This window comes from Pieris napi, chromosome 7 (assembly GCF_905475465.1).
Source record: "Pieris napi chromosome 7, ilPieNapi1.2, whole genome shotgun sequence".
NCBI classification, from domain to species: domain Eukaryota; kingdom Metazoa; phylum Arthropoda; class Insecta; order Lepidoptera; family Pieridae; genus Pieris; species Pieris napi.
The window spans coordinates 6,478,131-6,496,765 of NC_062240.1; the positions used below are offsets into that span (position 1 = coordinate 6,478,131).

Sequence of the window (18,635 nt, forward strand, 5' to 3'; positions counted from 1 at the left end):
ACTATTTTAAGATTATTAAAATAGTGTTTAAAAGCGATAATTTTCATCATCGATTATCGGTAACAATTAGCATTTATAATTATACAAATGATTACATCACTATAGCAGAAATGTCAATATGTTTGGTCGGTTCCACACTCCACAGATTTAGTTGGTTCGAAAAAGTTAATTTATTTTGTCAGCGATAATGATTTTTAACTAAGATTTCCAGTTAATGGAATAAAAATGAATCACGAGGAAATAAAGACAGTCGTGCAGGAAAAATTCCTATCCAGTGAAAGAGTTACAGCTTTTCTGTGTGATGCTAAAGTGCTCCACCCAGAATGGGTAAAAAGAGATAGACTTCTTGCTATTGTGGAATATGGTGACGAGAAAGCTGTTTTTTGTTTATTTTCGTCGTGTTACCCACCGAAGTCTTTTACAGACCTATCTATTGAAATTGTATTACCGATAGATAACAGTTTTAAATGTGAAATAGATAACAAGCCCTCGGATCCCGAGGCAATCTTGTACCTGAATTTACAATCTCGTTACAATAAGTTTAAGTTTGAAATCCAAATGACTCCGCGCGTTGATAATTTTGTCGACGATTTATTCAGAGGAATAGAAGCAGTTAATAAGATTTCGACACATCCAGAATTTGTTTGGCTAAAAAAGTATAGTATTAAAGATGAAGAAGATTTTATAGCAGAAAATATTGTGCTTCCTAGAAGTGGCATTTCTAATATGCCTAACACAGCTCCAGTGGCTATCAGAGAGAGCTTGATAAAGCGGAAAATGTGTGACAAGGAGTCAGAGTACACATTTACAAAACAGTTTTCTGTTTTTTGTGGTACATGGAATGTTAATGATAAGTCTCCCATTATCCCACTAAAGGGATGGTTAAATATTGACAAAGAACCACCAGATATATATGCTGTTGGTTTTCAAGAGCTTGACCTGTCTAAGGAAACTTTTCTTTTTGACCAAACTTTTCGGGAAGATGAGTGGTATTGTGCAGTTTTGAATTATGTTGACAAACGAGCAAAATATATTAAGGTAGAAAAAGTACGACTTGTTGGAATGATGCTAATTGTCCTTATTAAGGAGAAACATTATCCATTTGTACGTAACATTGTGTGTGACACAGTTGGAACAGGAATTATGGGTAAAATGGGAAATAAGGGAGGTGTGTCAATAAGATTTGACTTGCACAATACATCTCTATGCTTTGTAAACTCCCACTTAGCGGCTCATGTTGAAGAATATGAGAGGAGGAACCAAGATTTTAGGGATATCTGTAATAGAACCCGGTTTCCACAAGTAAACCAACAACCTAAAGCAATAAAAGACCATGACCAAATATATTGGCTAGGTGACCTCAACTATAGAATTACTGAGTTAGATCCAATTACTGTGAAGAAATTAGTCAATGAAAACAATTTTGGACCTGTTCTAGAATGGGATCAGTTAAAACAACAGCATAAAAACAAAAATGTTTTTGCTGGTTATCATGAGGGTCTCATAGCTTTTAAACCCACCTACAAATACGACCCAGGGACTGATAATTGGGATTCCAGTGAAAAACATCGAGCCCCAGCCTGGTGTGATAGAATATTTTGGAAAGGAGATCGTGTTACACAATTAGATTATAGAAGTCATCCAGCATTAAATATAAGTGACCACAAACCTGTTTCAGCTATATTTAGTTCTGAAATTAAAATAATAAATGAAGAAAAGTACAGGAAAATATATGAAGAAGTGATAAAACAATTAGATAAGTTGGAAAATGAACTTATTCCACAAGTAAAAGTTGATGTTACTGAAGTTGATTTTGGTACAGTTAGGTATTTAGAATTACAAGTACGAAGCATCACAATTAAAAATACAGGAAAATTACCAGTGGAATTTGAATTCATAAAAAAATTAGATGAAGCAAACTTCTGTAAGGAATGGCTCATTGTTGAACCATACAAAAAATGTATTTGTGCTGATGAAACTTGTGAAATCCAGTTAAAAGTATTAATTAATAAGACATCTGCATGCAAAATGAATGCTGGGACAGATCAATTATATGACATTTTAGTTTTACATTTATATGGAGGCAAAGACATCTTTATCACAGTAAATGGGACATACCAAAGAAGTTGTTTTGGGTGTTCAATAGAAGTTTTAGTTAATTTAAAAATGCCAATACAAGAGGTGCCTGTTGGTAAGCTAGTAGAACTTGAAAGTAAGAGAGATCAATGTGTGTCAAACCAGTCAACATATTCCATACCAAAGGAAATTTGGTTCTTAGTGGACCATATTTATTTACATGGATTAAAAGAACCAAACTTGTTTGAGCAACCTGGTTTACATTCTGAAGTATTACAGATTCGGGATTGGCTAGATACTGGGTCAATTGATCCTATCCCTGGTAGCATACATTCTGTTGCTGAAGCTCTGCTGCTGTTACTTGAAAGCACAGCAGATCCTATCATTCCATATAATCTTCAATCAGTGTGTCTCAGAGCATCCACTAATTATTTACAATGTAAACAAATTATTATGGAATTACCAGAGTTCAGAAAAAATGTTTTTCTTTACTTATGTGAATTTTTACAAGAAGCTTTACAACATAGTGCTGAAAATGGTTTAGATTCAAAGACATTATCAACCCTTTTTGGAGCAATTTTTTTAAGGGATAACCCAAATTTAGTTCAAGAGCCTCAATCTCGTATAAACAAACAGGTCATTGACAAGAAAAAAGCCCAATTTGTGTATCACTTTTTTATTAATGATCATAGTGATCTCATATTTTCAAAATAATCTATGTATTATAAATTGTATTTTTATAAGCAATTAGAATACTCATTTTTGTTGTGTTTTTAAGTCATTTCATTTAAATCTATAAATGTGTAATATGTAGACTGTTAGTAATTGCAGTATATTAATTTAAATATGTATGTGTAGGATCATGACATATTAGATCTAAATTATGTACATAACATTATTGTACTGTTTTGTATATTTATTCTAGTAATTATTTACCAACGAAAAGTAAGCGGCCAATGTATGTAGATTTAGAATTTATAAGTATTTTAAAAGTTAATATATTTAGTCACATATTCACATTTACTTATTACATCACTGTTATAATATTTATTTGCGAAAGGGTGCTCACATTTTTTCATAAGTATAATTTTATTACCACAGTACAATTGCTTAAAATTTGGTTGTTGATCATAATATTCTATGATAAATATTAATGAAGGGCACTTGTATTTTGTCATTATTGTGACTAACTTACGATAGTCGTATGTATAATTTTAATAATTTATTAAACTCTTTACTAAATGTTACAATATATTTTATTGTCAAGTAAACAAGTGACTGTGATTTATCTTTACAGACTTCACAGACTCGTATCATTTATATGGTACCCAACAGTGAATTAATGCTTAAAATGTGCCGCCATAAGGCAGGTGGGAGGCGGAAACACTCCCAGCAGTTTGTTGCTATAGTTGCCTATATATGTGTATAGGTGGCGCTATTATCAATGTTATTATAATTTTAATAATAACGCTTTTGATACTGTAATTGTCCACTATATCCAGCATATATACTTAAGCATCCTAAAATCATTATTTGACAGTAATAAAAATACATAGTTGGTAACGGTTTATATAAAAGATTGTATAGTCATTGTCTATGGTACGATGGCCCTAGATCACAAGGGGTATGTTCCGATATACACTGCGACCACTGTACAGAGTACCGTCAATTTAGTATACTGTGAAACCGTTTCTCTATAGCCAGCTATACTGGTTACAATTTAAAACGGAACGCAGTCCAGTATACTAGTCAGCTTCGTTTTTCGACACAGTTTTCAAATGAGTGCATCAAAGTTTTTCAATTCAACAAGAAAAACTATTATTGGAGTATTATCGCATTAAAAAAATCTATATTAATATTAACTGTCAATTGAATTAATACTACAAAGAAAGTAAGTTAGAATTTTAAATGTTTGTTATTAAACTGTAAGTTATATCAGCCGTTAGGCATTCAAGTGGTTTTGATTGATCACGTGATCAAAGCACTGCGAGTACCTTACCTCGAAAACGCCAGTGCTCGCAGTAGAAGTATAGCGGGGATTTGTGACGTCATATATTTCCTAGGACGCTGCGGCTGTATACTGCAGTCCATAGCGGAACAAATTTTTGAACAGTGGGAGCACTATACAGTACTCGCAGTGTATATCGGAACATACCCAAGATCGATTAAAAATCAAATTTAAGCGGCAATTTCAATTTTGACCAATCACATAAAAGCTTTCATCTCTATGACAATTGATGTCAACGAACTTGAATACAAAAGGTCGTTTTTATTTTCAAGTTTGCGAAGTTTTTAACGAGTTTTCAGTGATTTCGTTGAAATTGTTACTTGAATTTAAATTCAATTTATAACTGTCTTAACGGATGCAGCCGCATCCTTAAATAGTAGCTCCCATAAGGATTTTTCATATAATTTGTTCATCATCAGTGATAACTAGACGTACAAAGGATTAATCTTATATTATTTTCATTGAGCCTTTCGACTGGGTTTTTACTTTTTCGAAAAAAATATGGATGTTGAAACCAAATGTAAGTGTATATTTACTATCTATTGTATATCTTTTTGTTTTACTGAAACATTTAACAGCATTAACTACTATTGTATTGTTTAAATTTTTAATATTTTTTATGGTTAACTGAAATTAAGTAACATTAATTTATTGTCTTAAAAAATAGGCAAACAATTGAAATGTGATTAATTAAAAATGAAATTGTAAATGTGTCTACTGTATAAATATTATTTCTGTCTTATCAAATTATAAGTTATAAGAAATAGTTCTTTTAAAAAATATAATTAAACACATGCTTATGCATGAATACTATTTAGTTATTTATTAGTCATAGAGTTATATTTAAAACCTTTAAAAACAAATAAATTAAATTTATAACAATTCTATATTAATGTTTAACTTATACCACTGAGGCATTAAAATGAAATTTCTTATTCTCATTGTGGAAAAAGCAAGCCACAACCACCTGCATCTTTTAATAATATCTTTTGTTCTCAAATTGTTACCCTATTTTTTTTATAAAATGTCTCAGATAAATTTTGATAATGGTTAAAAGATTACACTAGTAGTACATTTATTACCTTCCATATTATGTTTTAATAACACTGAGAAATAATAATATAATTTCCATACATTTGCCATAGGAGGGTGGTCTGTTATATTCTGTGTGAGCAATCCATCAATCCAAATTTGAAATTGTAAATAGGTCAAAAAATATCTTCAGGGCAAAAAAATTGTCATTTAAATACAAACAATTATTATTTTGCGAGTGTGTCATCTGCCCACACATTGCGACGCGCCGTTATTTTTCCAGAGTATTCTTTTTAAATATTCTTAAAATTTTAAATACTTTACTTTTATTTTATATAAACAATGTAATGAACACAAAAAATGGTAGCCTAATTTTACCTACAGGTAAATTGTTCTAAGAACTTTTACAGTGAATTTTTAAAATAAAACCTTATGATCTACCGCCATGATAGTTTAGCTTTTTTAAACTAATAGTTATGTAAAAATGAGTTAAACCGTTTTTGGGTAAGTAAACCGTTGAATGTAATTTTGAGTAATGCACGATAAGAGAGCAAGTTAACTACTGTAGATCTATTTCACTAGCTTTTATTATACAGGATATTATAACTGTTGAGATGATTTCAAGGGTATAAAAAAATATATCACTATAACCATCTCAGAAGATCGACCGTTAAGAATAAAGACACGGTGACTCACAGACATCTCTTCCGCGCCCGCGACAACGTTCTATATTTGAATTGTTTACCTTTTATGGAATATGGCGGTTGGTGCCGTTAATTTTTTGTGTTAAAAAAGAATCCTTATAGGTAGTTTTCGTTCATACATCATCATTATTCTCTACGTTTGCATAATTTATATACGTATAATTTGCGACATAGCGATATCTGCTACTTTATATTACGGTAAAACTGTTTATATTGTTGGAAAAAGTTTATATTTCGATTAAAAAATACCTGTTCTTACAAAGTATTATTTTCAAGCTCTTCCATTAATTGAAATTGCGAGTTTACGGCTGAATTTGCTTGTGGGTTTTCATTGTTCCTGCGCAATGACCCGAGGATTCATTACTTTTCCTGGGATATTGATGCCACAATGTTAATGATATTGAAAATATTCTTTTGTGCTCGCTTTATAAAAACCGTATAGCGGTACGTTAGAAATTGTTTTAATAACACCCACTGCAAAGAAAATCTAAACCTAACCTAATAAAAAGATTGTGTTTTTAAAATAATATGAATTCATAAGAAAATATTTTATAATCCAAACCGGCTTGTGTAACAATTTTAAAATTATTAGGAAATAATCATTTTCTAAATTCTCAACTAATTAAGAAATTAGTACGAAAGTACCTACACAATTTTATGCAATATTTCAATAAAAATTGTAATACAAAAAATTACTAAATAATATTTTTAGTTTTGAACACTGAGGCTCTTATTCTAGAACGATAAATCAAGTTTCAAGAACTGTCCATTTTTTATGAATGAAGTTTTACGTTTTTGGCGCTTAAGACAAAATTGTGATAGAATATGTTTACAGTAATGAAGTTGTGAACGCAATTAATATAATATGTACTGCGTAGTACAAGGAAATACTTAAGGTTTCTTATACGAACTGTTGTATGCGCAATTTATCTACTTAGTTCCGCTTGATTTAACTCTACTTGGTATTAGCTGACGTTATAGAGCATTACAAAAGCCTAGACAGTGTTAACTACTTCCTGTAAATCCCTCTTCGTACTTAAGACCATTCACTTAGCGATTTTGTTTTAAAGCTAAGTAAATATTTTGACAACCATTTGGATTAATTATCAACAAAACAATTTATAAAAAAAAACAGACATCATGAGAGTTGTATGTCAAAGATAAGTTTTTAGTAATATTATTACTACTACTAGTAATTTAACGAAACATCTTAAATCCATAACTCATATTATCCACGCGTAACCCTCGATATTAACAAGACTGCGCGAACTATGATAATCCTATGTCAAAATCCAATATAAATTTGTTCGTAGTTTAGCGTTTACTCACTTAACATCTTACCCTTAATCTCAATCGAAACCGAAATGGTTAGTTATTTAAAAGTATAAAGGATCACATGCTTTATTCAGTGTAGCGACGAACAAAGAATAAAAGCTATAAATTGAAATCATGGTATTATACAATTCAGATAAAACATTTAACAAACCATGAATTTCTTGAAACGATTCGCAAACGAACGAAGTTTCGCCTCAAACGATCTAATTAAGAGTGGAGGCAATTGCATCCCCCGGCCAGTGTTAATAAACTTAGCTTGTATTGACGTCTTATTGACGGCAGATGAATAAACATCGCGTGGTTATTACGTGAAATAGCGGTAAACTTGTGTAATATAGTTAAGTTTTTTTTATGGCAATAGTAACTTTATGCCAGTTTGAAGTAAAATCAGTCAAGTTTAAGGCATTATTTAAGTGCATCATTAAATGATAGTTCATCTATATGATAAAGCTTAATAAGAGACCAGCTAGTCTGTTCATTATCACTCATTCATGAGCTTCAATGTAATGAAGTCATGAGAGACATTTTTGAAATAAAAGTAATTCCGATGTTAGCAAAATACCCGTTCGCGTGGCGAGCGAGGTACCTTTTAGTCACAGCTAGTAAACTTATAGAGGGTTGTAATATATATGTTACCGTAAAATTGTAAAAACCGTTAGATTGTAATCTACTTCGCGAGATTATAAACTGTCGAAAGATTGTGAACCTCAGCTTACAATTTAACGTATTATTATTCGGTACATTCTCGTTTTCTATTGGTTATAAGTGATGTGACATTCCCGGTAAATTAATCGAATCGATTATTTCCTCATTTGTTAAATTTAAAGTTGAACCTAGTCGAAACGATTGTAAGCAGTGCGTTGAGTTCACAATCTTTCGACAGTTTACAATCTCGCGAGATAGATTACAATCTAACGGTGTTTACAATTTTACGTTAACATATATAAATTTAAGTTTAAATTGGCGTGGAATTAAATGCCTTTGCCCAACTAAGACTCACAACTGAATATCAAAAAGTTGTAAATCGTATAAATGAAATTGTGTTAATCGATTAAACGAGACCGTAATCGCAGGATTTCGGAGAAACATTACAACTTCTTAAGCTCTTTCCCTGTTTTTTTATGTTATGATATGTTTTATTTATGGTCAATTTCCTAACTGTAGTGAGTTTATAAACTAGTTCCTTCCACCCGACCCTTCCCGCCGGACTCATTACCATCACAATGGGGATCCTCCGTACTGAAAGTAAATATTTAGCATTGTTCATTTTCATCCGCCTATAAAAGGTATTTCCAGTATAAAATGTAATTAAAATATGGCCGTGTATATTCTGCTACCATTAGTGAGATGAATACACATCACTAGGTCATGATTTCAGATTTCATAAATATTAAATTTATATATTATATTCCTCTCTCTGATACCAGGTGAAATTATCTATTATAATACATATTTATTTCTTGTATACTTTGCCTAACAGACTTTGTTTTGTAATGGTAAGTAGAGAAGCATTTACGATACAAAGCAGCACAGCAAATCTGATATTCACCCACAAGAAATGACTGTCATTTAAATTATAACAAGAACTATCTATTAATAACAAATACCGTCCTTAGTTTACGCGACTACTTGACATTTAATTAAAACTTTAAGGGATACAGACGGAAATATTACGTTCACATACAAGTAATGTATGCTATTATCGGAAACATTTCTATGAATCAGTAGACAAAATTTACCGCTAGTCTAGGTCATACAGAATGACTCGTTCATTGATTTCTAAGGAATATCTAATACGAGAAAGAAATGATACTGTCCGCCTACACAGCTTTCTACTGTCATTACTTTCACAAAATACTGATATTATAATTACAATTTGTCTTGCTGGCTCTTGCCAAATAAGGTAGGTTGTGGGTGGATTAACTACCTATATACAGTGCATACTTGGTATGCATTATAGAGGTAACGAATTCCTGTTTAAATTTTGAGTGTACTTTCTGAGTGCTTATGCAAGTGGGACAAAAAATAATCTAATATATAAAATTCTCGTGTCACAGTTTTCGTTGCCATACTCTTGAAAATCGGACAACATCTATTTTTCATCCCCCTAAATGTTAGGGGTAGTCCACCCCTAAATTTATTTTTTTTATTTTTTAGACAAAATTTTTAATTTCTAATTTTTTTATGATACAGCATTAAAAAATACATACAACCCCTAATTTTCATCCCTCTACGATCAACCCCTATTTTTATTATAAATGATATACATGGCAAAACGACGTTTGCTGGGTCAGCTAGTCTAACTATAAAAATGTTTTACATTACTGGTACACTGGTAATACATATGTTTGCTGTGCTTCTAGAAAATAATGCTTTCTATCAACATGGTTATCGATTTAATGACAATATTTTTCTTTACTCCGCTGTAAAGAGATTTTAAGATTCAAGAAGTTTTCAGAAAACCAGTTTTAAGTAAAAACCTGCTATTTAACTGCACTTGCCATAGGCCAAGTGTTTAAGCCCGAGAGGCTGCTTGACGACAAAGCAAAAACGTTTTTCCTTTAACTGAAAGAGAAAATTTAATTTTAGCTAGTAACACTTTCTTTTGTTTTTTTAAGTTTGTCATGAAGTGCAGTCTGTAGCAATTCAGAGAAGTACAAGTAATATTCAACTTTTATTATATTCGTTATATTTATCGCAAGTCCAATCTGTCCAGCGAATGGACTCAAGTTTATCGACCTGCATTTTACATGCAAATTTTTAATCACTTTTTGATATGGATATGTAATACATTTGGTGATCATTTCTCCACATATAATATATATACTACAGATATAATACTGGATCGTTTAAAAAACAAAACAGATGAAAGAAACAAACCGAACCGACAATTTATCCGTAAATTATACCTCCATACCTTTGATTAAAATTTTTGGGGTTCTCCCCCTCTGTTTCGGGTATATTTTTCAGATGACATGTAAAATGTGAATTGTTATTGCACTTTTCGGTTTGAAGGAGCCTTCCAATGCATTTCCTCCCTATATCCTTTAAAGATCTCGAGGGTTATGATACGAGAATAATATTGTGTGAGCAATCGAAGTCTAAAAAATTTCATTACTGATTTTTGGTTTTCACGTATTATTTTATTCACGTAATTTTTTTTTTATTTCGGTAAATTAATACACATTACAATTTCCATTCCAAATAAATAATATACTTGTGGTTAATGATAATTATAGTAGTTTTAGGATATTCAAATATTTGACTATAATATAGAAGGTATCAAAAGCTCAAACCATTTAATTGGAGATTTTAGAATTTTACGCTAGAATTATAAAGAATAATATCAGGTTAACTAAACTGTATCGGATCTATGTTTCACACAAAGTATTTATATCATCCATTAGCCATTGTGATCAGAGACTGTAGTTGCAAAATAAGCTCGGGTCATTAAACTCACCGTTTTGCGGTGTGCTGTGGTACGACTAATCCGTACATACAGAGGGTGTAATTGTGAACGGCCGATGTCCGTGTCTATATGTCTATACATAGTTGACAGCACCCAGAACTTTTAGTGGAACTGGAACTGTGTTTATGCCTATAAGGAATTTTCAGCGAATTTCCACAACTTCACTGTTAAAGTTAAGTAAACTGTAGAAGGGGAATATCGTTCTGACTCATCCTATCTATAGAATACTATCTACCACCTATATGTTCTTTAATATTTCCGGTACATTCATCTCTTAGAATACTGAATTAAATCAAAATTAGAAAATTTGATAAAATCACATGTGCCTTCGTATTTTATTTAGTCTGTCCGATTCTTTTGGTTTAGGCAAGTACCACTCGTTCAAAGTTTATTAAGTTCTGACTCAACTCGGGAGTCGAAATGTCTGCATGAGTAGTGTAATAAATGCGCGTGTCATCTTTTGTTTTTTGTGTCTTGTCGCAAACCTATCCATTATATATTTTACTGGTCTGTTGCTTTCGAGTTTACAGCTTTGTATAAACTGTTTTGAATAAACTGCCTCATACCTTGACAATAGCAAATATTGACTTTCAATAGCATTGTATTATTTAGGAGTAAATACATTGACCCCAGTAACAGCCGCATTCTGACAAAGTAATCGATTGGCCTTTTAATCAGATGTTTCTCTGTCTTGTAGGTTTGTATTGTCTTTTATTTTCGTTTTGTAGAACAATTTGTGTAAGATTTAATAAGTTCTCATGAGCGTCAATTACGAATACAGTGCCTCACATTATTGTATCTAAATGTTTCGTAAGTTTTTGGTAAGTTCATCACATTCTCTGAATATAAGAATAATTAACACGAAAAGCTGGATTAAATTCGCCTTAGCGCTGAATCTGTAAGGCTTAACTTCTCACCTTCATGACTTTGAACATTTATAATGCACCCCGTTAACGAAGAGACAGCTATCGACGTGTTTGCGTTTAATATTTGGACTTTTTAAAGTGGTGTGCTCGTAAATAGCAATAGTAAATCATATACTACACCCGCTGTTTGATATAAAAATCTTGATCAAGGTCCACAAATAAAAGGGTGCTGCAACATAATATAATTCTGTTACTAAATTTTTCATTTAGTCTTGAGTGGTGTGTATCAAATGTAACATAACTAAGATGTGTTGACTATTGAAGAGTTTCACATATACTATTGTATAAAATAACTTTTACACATTTAAAGAAAACACTTTTTTACCGGATTGAAATCACCTTGACCACGCACGCTGTAAAGCACGCGAAACGTCGGACTTTTTTTTTATTATTTAAAATAATTATAAGTTTATAATAATACATAACTTCAATCCGGTAAAAAAGTGTTTTCAGTTTCACATTATATAATATATATTAGAGAAATACTAGAAGAATTAAGCAGATCCAGAAGTAATCAAGTTTTACGCCTCGTACATTTTTTAATGTACGTTTTAACGTCATAAATCTTACTTAAAATAACTTAATTTATTAGTTATATGGCATTGAATAATGAAATTGTCAGTAACTTTTATTGGACGTTAATCGCTAGGGGAGATAGTTTTAGTCCCCTCTTTCGCTAACACGATTACTTGTCTCGCTGAGGCAAACTTAATGGAATAGACTGGTCTAGTTCCCTTTGGATAAGATTAGGAATTTTATTAGTGGACTGCGCATTTTCGCGCACTCTTTTTAGTTTTTCTAGCCTACCTAGTGATCTGAAGTAAATCAATTTGAGGCGTCTTATTGATAATAATTGCTGGCAGTTATAACGTTTAACGATGTAATAAAAAAATATGTGATGTTGTCATCTATTTAATTGGCCGTAGCTTTGTAATTGAAAAATTGTTGCCCTAGTGGCTTCATCGTGCGGCTCTGAGGTCGTAGGTTCAATCCCTAGGTATGGACTTTATTTAAATGTGCGCATTTAATATTCGCTTAAACGGTGAATATAAATCGTGAGGAAACCGGCTTGCCTCTTTGCCCAAAAAGTGACGGCGTGTGTGTCAGGCACAGGAGGCTGATCACCTACTTGCCTATTAGATTGACCAATGATCATCTTTAAGACGTTGTATGAGGCGTTATTAGACGTCGTTTCGTATGGTAGTTATTTTTCGTAAACTCGTAAAAATATATGAAAATATTTGACACTTAGAAGCAAATGTTTGTCGAATATTGAAGCCTCAAAACCAGAAACCACTAAGTAAAGTGAAAATGTTCTATAATAATTATCAAAACAGTTATACTATTTTGTAACTAATTGCAATATTTTTTGTAATTTAATAATACTATTATTTCATAATTCCCACCTTGAGTTTGTGCAATTCAAAATTTCAAGGCAACTGTTTCGCCATGCTTAGTAGAGTGTAAAGCTATATTTTAATGTTACATCAAACTTTTTAATTTTATCGGTTTCAGTAAATATTATCAGATTTAACAAATTATGAATTCTTTCGTTATTGTATTCTTAAAAGCGTTATAAATCCAGCATGTTTATGTTTTAAATTAATACGTGTGAGTTAGTAAAAGGTATAACGGTTCATAACACAATTTTTAACATAATTCTAATAAACCTGTGATAAAGCATAATAAATTAAATGAAAACCCGCATTAAATTTTACTTTTAAAATAATGTTTTCCTTTGATTTCCTCCAACACAAAATGAATACAATTAGAACAGTAGTTCCTCCTAAATAATTGAGAGAAGTCATAAATTTATTAATACGTTGTTTATGTCATCGTATGATTAGTTGTTGAGCACAATTCCTTATAGCTTTTAAGGTTATTGCACTTTCTTTTTGTGTGATTTTTTACGCATCAATGTTTTGAGACAAATGCTTCATAATTTTATAGGACATCTTTTTCGTGAAGTAACCATAAACAAAGCCGGTTTTAAGGAATTAACAGTTTTTATACAAACCCTTACAATATCTAGGTGTATAGAAGATAGTCAAAGATGTAGAAATCCTGGCAAAGAAGCAAAAGTAATACTTTCCTCGGGCAGTTTGGTAAAGTTATTATGCTGAATAGTTGCTGCTCCCCCAGTTCAATATTGCTAAAGTTTTTGGACGAAGCCCAATGCTGCAAACAATGAAATCATCGGGCATGGTTTTGGTACTTTACACTTTATGCTTCAAATAAATTATCGTGATATCTATATAATAGTAGGTTTATACAGAATTTGTTTTTTCCTAGATCTGTTTATACCCTTATGTCTTATTTGCTTGGTAATGCTTGCTCTAATCATCAAAAAATGTTAAGTGATATAAAGAAGAACAAATTTTGTTCGCCACATCTACTAGTATTAGCTGGATAGATGTATAATCCCGTATTTAACCCATTTCCACCAACACTATGTAGTGTATAGTATAAGTTGTATCCTACATATTTTAATTAATTGTATTACGTAAATAAGTGCATTTTATATGTACGACACAGTGACTGGAAAGTCTGCAATTAATATAAGGTTTCGTTATCATATTTCGCCAGTGAATCCGCGGTTGTGGTTTTTGGCTTCTGATCTGATCCAATTTGCTATCGATTGTAGGTAGGATTTAATTCAGTTGCTAGTGAAATAGTCTATTGGTAGGTCCAAAATGCCTTGTTTTACAAGCAACCCGATTATAAAGGTTAGCAATGACGTCACGTCAATCATTTGGGATGGTCCTGAGGATGAGAATTTACCGCCAGGTATGTCTATGCAATGGCCGAAGGACTGGCTTCACTTTACTTTAGGTCACGCGAAATTTTGATTTCGAATCCAATTTTCATCGGTATTGTAACTATTTCCTTGTAAAATTCCGAAAAAATTAGATTTTCATAAATTTTATAAATAAAAAAAATCGGGAAAATCAAGTATCAAAGATAATCATTAGTTTTATGCTCGAAAGACCGTGCCCATAATGTCCTTCAGCTCGTAGTCAATTTGTTCCCAGTACAGGACGTGTTGATATTGATAAAATAATAATATTCCAATACATAGGGTCATGGTGAATATAATATGTCATAGTTAATCCATTAAAGAAAAAAATATAAAATTCGCCTTTTTTTTGTTAGAAAAGTGAATTACGCTTATTATTTTGAAATAGGCTCAGAAAGCTTTCATAAGAATTCAAAGTCATTTCGTAAGAATTTTTTTATTAAATTATCTGGTTGTTTTTTATGGGATAGCCTCCTAACTAGGGGGCGTTTTCACAACGTTGGCTCTGTAGCAAGATTTTTGCTGTTGCCAACAATTTTAAACTGCTTTTGTCATTTTTCATATTTCTAAAAATATCGTGTTATACATGCACCATGTGTTTTAAATTTTTTTACGGCAATATAGCATTAGTATATAATATAATATGTAAGATTTAGTGTGTACCTGTTATTAATAATAGGAAATTAATAAATCGTATGACGGCTTAACGCAGTTGGCAAAAATATTTACAAGTTTTGAAACATTTATCTTTTTTACATATTGCAAATACTTATCTAGTACTAGCTGGCCTGGCGAACATCGTACCGCCTAACAGTCGATTCTTTATTTTTTTAAATACTTATTCTGCTATTCGGGACACCGGTCTAGCTAAGATAAAAAAAATAAAGTTGATAAGACAACAAATACATTATGTCAAAAAATAAAAATTTACCTTCCCGGAACCCGTCCACTAACACTTGAACTATATGATATGGTATTAAAGTTCAAATTGACTTTTAAGTATTATTACTAATATTATGTATGGGAATATAGAAAAGTGTTGTTTTTAGACTTTTTAACAATTCAATTTTTTTAATTTCTCCGTAAGAACAGTCCTCGTACCTACTTCAAAGAATATTGTAAAAAAAAGAATTGGCCAAATCGGTCAAGCCGTTTTCATGTTATGTCGTGACAACGGAAAACGGGTTTCATTTTAATATATATACATTATACATAATATAATATATAGGAATAATAACAATTGCAAATTCTCACAAAGGTTCAGCATTTATCCTTGAAAGTTCAAAAACATCTTTACTCATACATATAATTGTGTTAACCTTGAAGTCATGCATTACTGGTCAACAAAGAAACTTCAATATTTCATGACAATTACACTCACGAAACAATTTAAGAATCATTACTTATAGAGTTTAGATTCCTAGAGGGGTGAGTAATCGTGAAAACCCAGTGATAGTATTCATTTACTATTGAACTAAAGTCATTACAAGATCTAGACTTTCAACTAAGGTTTAAATAATGCGGCAAGTAGGCCTGCGGTGGGGTAGACGGGAGCTTCAAGTGCTCGTAAAGAGGGCTTGGGCTATAAAGAGTGACACACGGATCGATCAAGGCCAGACGCCTACGTATGCCATGTGTAGTTTCAGACTTTTTCTTCTTTCAAAGGCGTATCCTTATTTTATTCATTGGCTTATTGGAAGGGTACGTTTGTAAATTAGTGTCAAACCTATACAAACTTGATTTTTATAACTTGAAATGTACATATTTATATGCCTTAGTCTTAGTGAACAGCATTTAATTTACATTTTTATTTTTGTATACCACTTACTGAGTCTCTAAAAGCCCATTAAGATTTATCTACTAACTGATTATATTTGTAGTCTCATAGCGGAGGTAGCACACATGTCCACTTCTATTACATTGATTATTTTTCTTCATAGACAAGAAGATTAATTGCCCTCTGAATCTTCTACCCCAAATCAATTATTGTTTTGCCGGGACCTCATCAATCTCGGAGCTCTTCGTACTATCATATTAATGAAATGAAGCCGACTAATCCAGATTCTAATATTATAATCTTTTATACAACTAAAACACTAGTTACAAATTGGTATCATCAGGAGAGTTCTTTCGTATGCGTTGGTATACGAAAATTAAAATAGTCAACGGGCTTAAATAGTCTACGGAATCTAAAGCAATGACGTGCACCACAGATACATAAACCAAAGCGCAGGGTAATTTGCAAAGTCCATCAAATCCAATGAAGTGAATCAGAAGGGAATGAGAGGATAATAAAGATGTTGTTATACAAAGTGAGGGACATTATAATATCACCCTCGACCCCTCTACTGCGGATCTCAAATTTATGTTGCTGATCGTATTGAGTTGAGCTTCTATTCATGTGTATTGTACACTTTATGGGATAAGATAAAATCAATAATAAAACCAAGTGTTGAATATAGAATTTAAAAACAAAATTGATATCTAATATATAAAATTCTCGTGTCACAATGTTCGTTGACATACTCCTCCGAAACGCCTTGACCGATTCTTATGAAATTTTCATATTTGCATATTTAGTAAGTCTAAGCATCGGCTACTATCTATCTTTCAAACCCCTAAATGATAGGGGTGACCACCACAAAAAAAATAGTTTATTTTTATTTTTGTTACAACATACAAAAATACACCCCTATTCCTATTTTCACCCCTCTACGATCGACCCCTATTTTTTATTATTGTAGATAGTTATTTTTATTGAACAAAAAAAATGTTTCAAAACAAACGTTTGCCAGATCAGCTAGTAATGTATGTAAATTAATTGAAATAAAATGTCTTATTTTGTAATATTTTTTTTATGGAAGTACCCTGTTTCATGTGACCTTGTAGAAATGATAATAGTTAAAACATAGTTTTTCGCAATAAATACTCAAGTTTTGAATAACAAAATTTTCTAATGCAAAGAAAAGTAAGACGCAGATGGTTTATCGCTTTTGGCAACAGCGCCTTATGACGCGGCGCAATCTGTTGCGATCAGATAATGGCAAATATTGAAAGTTATTCCAGATTACATTGTGTTATACGTCATTCCTTTCCCCTAGAAAGTTGGAATGGGACGTTTCGTCTATTCCCCCTGTATTTCTTGTAAGCGATAAACTTTGCGACAGACTCTATATTAACTTGTCCGATAACATCAAATAATAATGTATATAAGTTATATAATAAACAGCTATATGTATATAGAAATTTGAAGTACACTTGGTACACGAGGTACACTTATACTTACTTCCGAACATCACTTAGTCAAGGTTTGACTGTTTGTTTGAGGAACACTCATACGGATTTCTGAATAATCAATATTTTTCATAAAAATTGTTATGAAAACACACAGAATTATCAGTTTCGTGCAACTGTCGTGTTTTTTTAATTAATTAAAATTAAATCCCTAATTTATTATTTAAGTAAACGCTAGAGGGGTTGTTCTAAAAAAAATAATGTAATTTCTACGAATAGAATAGGTTTCTATTCCTATCGACCCGTAGAGGTATTTTTAATGAAAAACGCATATGTTAGTTACTTACTACCAACGCCCTATATTGGGGAATATAAAATATAATTTGTTGAAAATATATCAAGTCTGGAAATACCATAGTAAATTAATATTTCATAAAGCTTGAACAGACGCTTCATTTGTATGCGCTGTGCGGATTAGAAAAGAAAGTTTTGTCTATGTCAGATATCGTGATCAAAGTATTCAGATTTTATTATTTTAATTTTTCTACAAAAGCGTTGGAAAATCAATAGATACTTTGGTTGGTCTATGAAGATATTTAGAAAGTCTCTTCGTAGTTAGACTATGTCGGTTCTCCATTTAAATATTTACTTACAATACAATAGCGAAACTAAACATCAAATTGACTTCTGTTTAATCGCGACACAGTTGCAGTGAAATTATAGTCTGTTATAAGCATTTAATAGATAGAATAAACTTATTTCGTCAAAGTAAAATTTTAATTAAAAATCCTTTCAACGTGTACAAATCGAGTTACCATTTAGAACTGCCACTGAAACTTTCAAATGTTCAAACTACAGAATATGAATCGCGGTCCAAAAGCGGTCGTTTTACTTAGGGCATAAGGATCACGATCGTTTATAGTTCAAATGAAAATTTGCACCTTTGCCAAGAGGAGGAGGCCGTTAATTTATCACAATGATTCATATGTCCTGACAAATTTGTGCATTCTTCTTATTTATTAAAGCTTTTCCGGTGAAGTTATTTATTTTTCGA

At 31.6% G+C, this 18,635-nt stretch overlaps 2 protein-coding genes across 3 annotated transcripts in view; both read left to right on the plus strand.

Annotated features, from left to right (window-relative positions):
• Positions 1 to 144: 144 nt before the first annotated feature.
• Positions 145 to 3,323, plus strand: LOC125051043 (type II inositol 1,4,5-trisphosphate 5-phosphatase). Its single transcript, XM_047651165.1, has one exon. It carries the CDS (start codon positions 226 to 228, stop codon positions 2,788 to 2,790), a length of 2,565 nt encoding a protein of 854 aa, XP_047507121.1. The 5' UTR covers positions 145 to 225; the 3' UTR covers positions 2,791 to 3,323.
• A 987-nt stretch (positions 3,324 to 4,310) lies between these two features.
• Positions 4,311 to 18,635, plus strand: part of LOC125051045 (stathmin-4) — a 28,259-nt gene continuing 13,934 nt past the window's right edge. The window contains exon 1 of one of the 2 annotated variants that reach the window (XM_047651169.1): positions 4,311 to 4,604. In XM_047651169.1, coding sequence (XP_047507125.1) covers positions 4,586 to 4,604 — 19 coding nt within the window. In that variant the 5' untranslated portion in view covers positions 4,311 to 4,585. Of the gene's footprint in view, positions 4,605 to 14,228; positions 14,338 to 18,635 lie in introns of those variants that run through there. The other variant, XM_047651167.1, reaches the window with a different exon arrangement.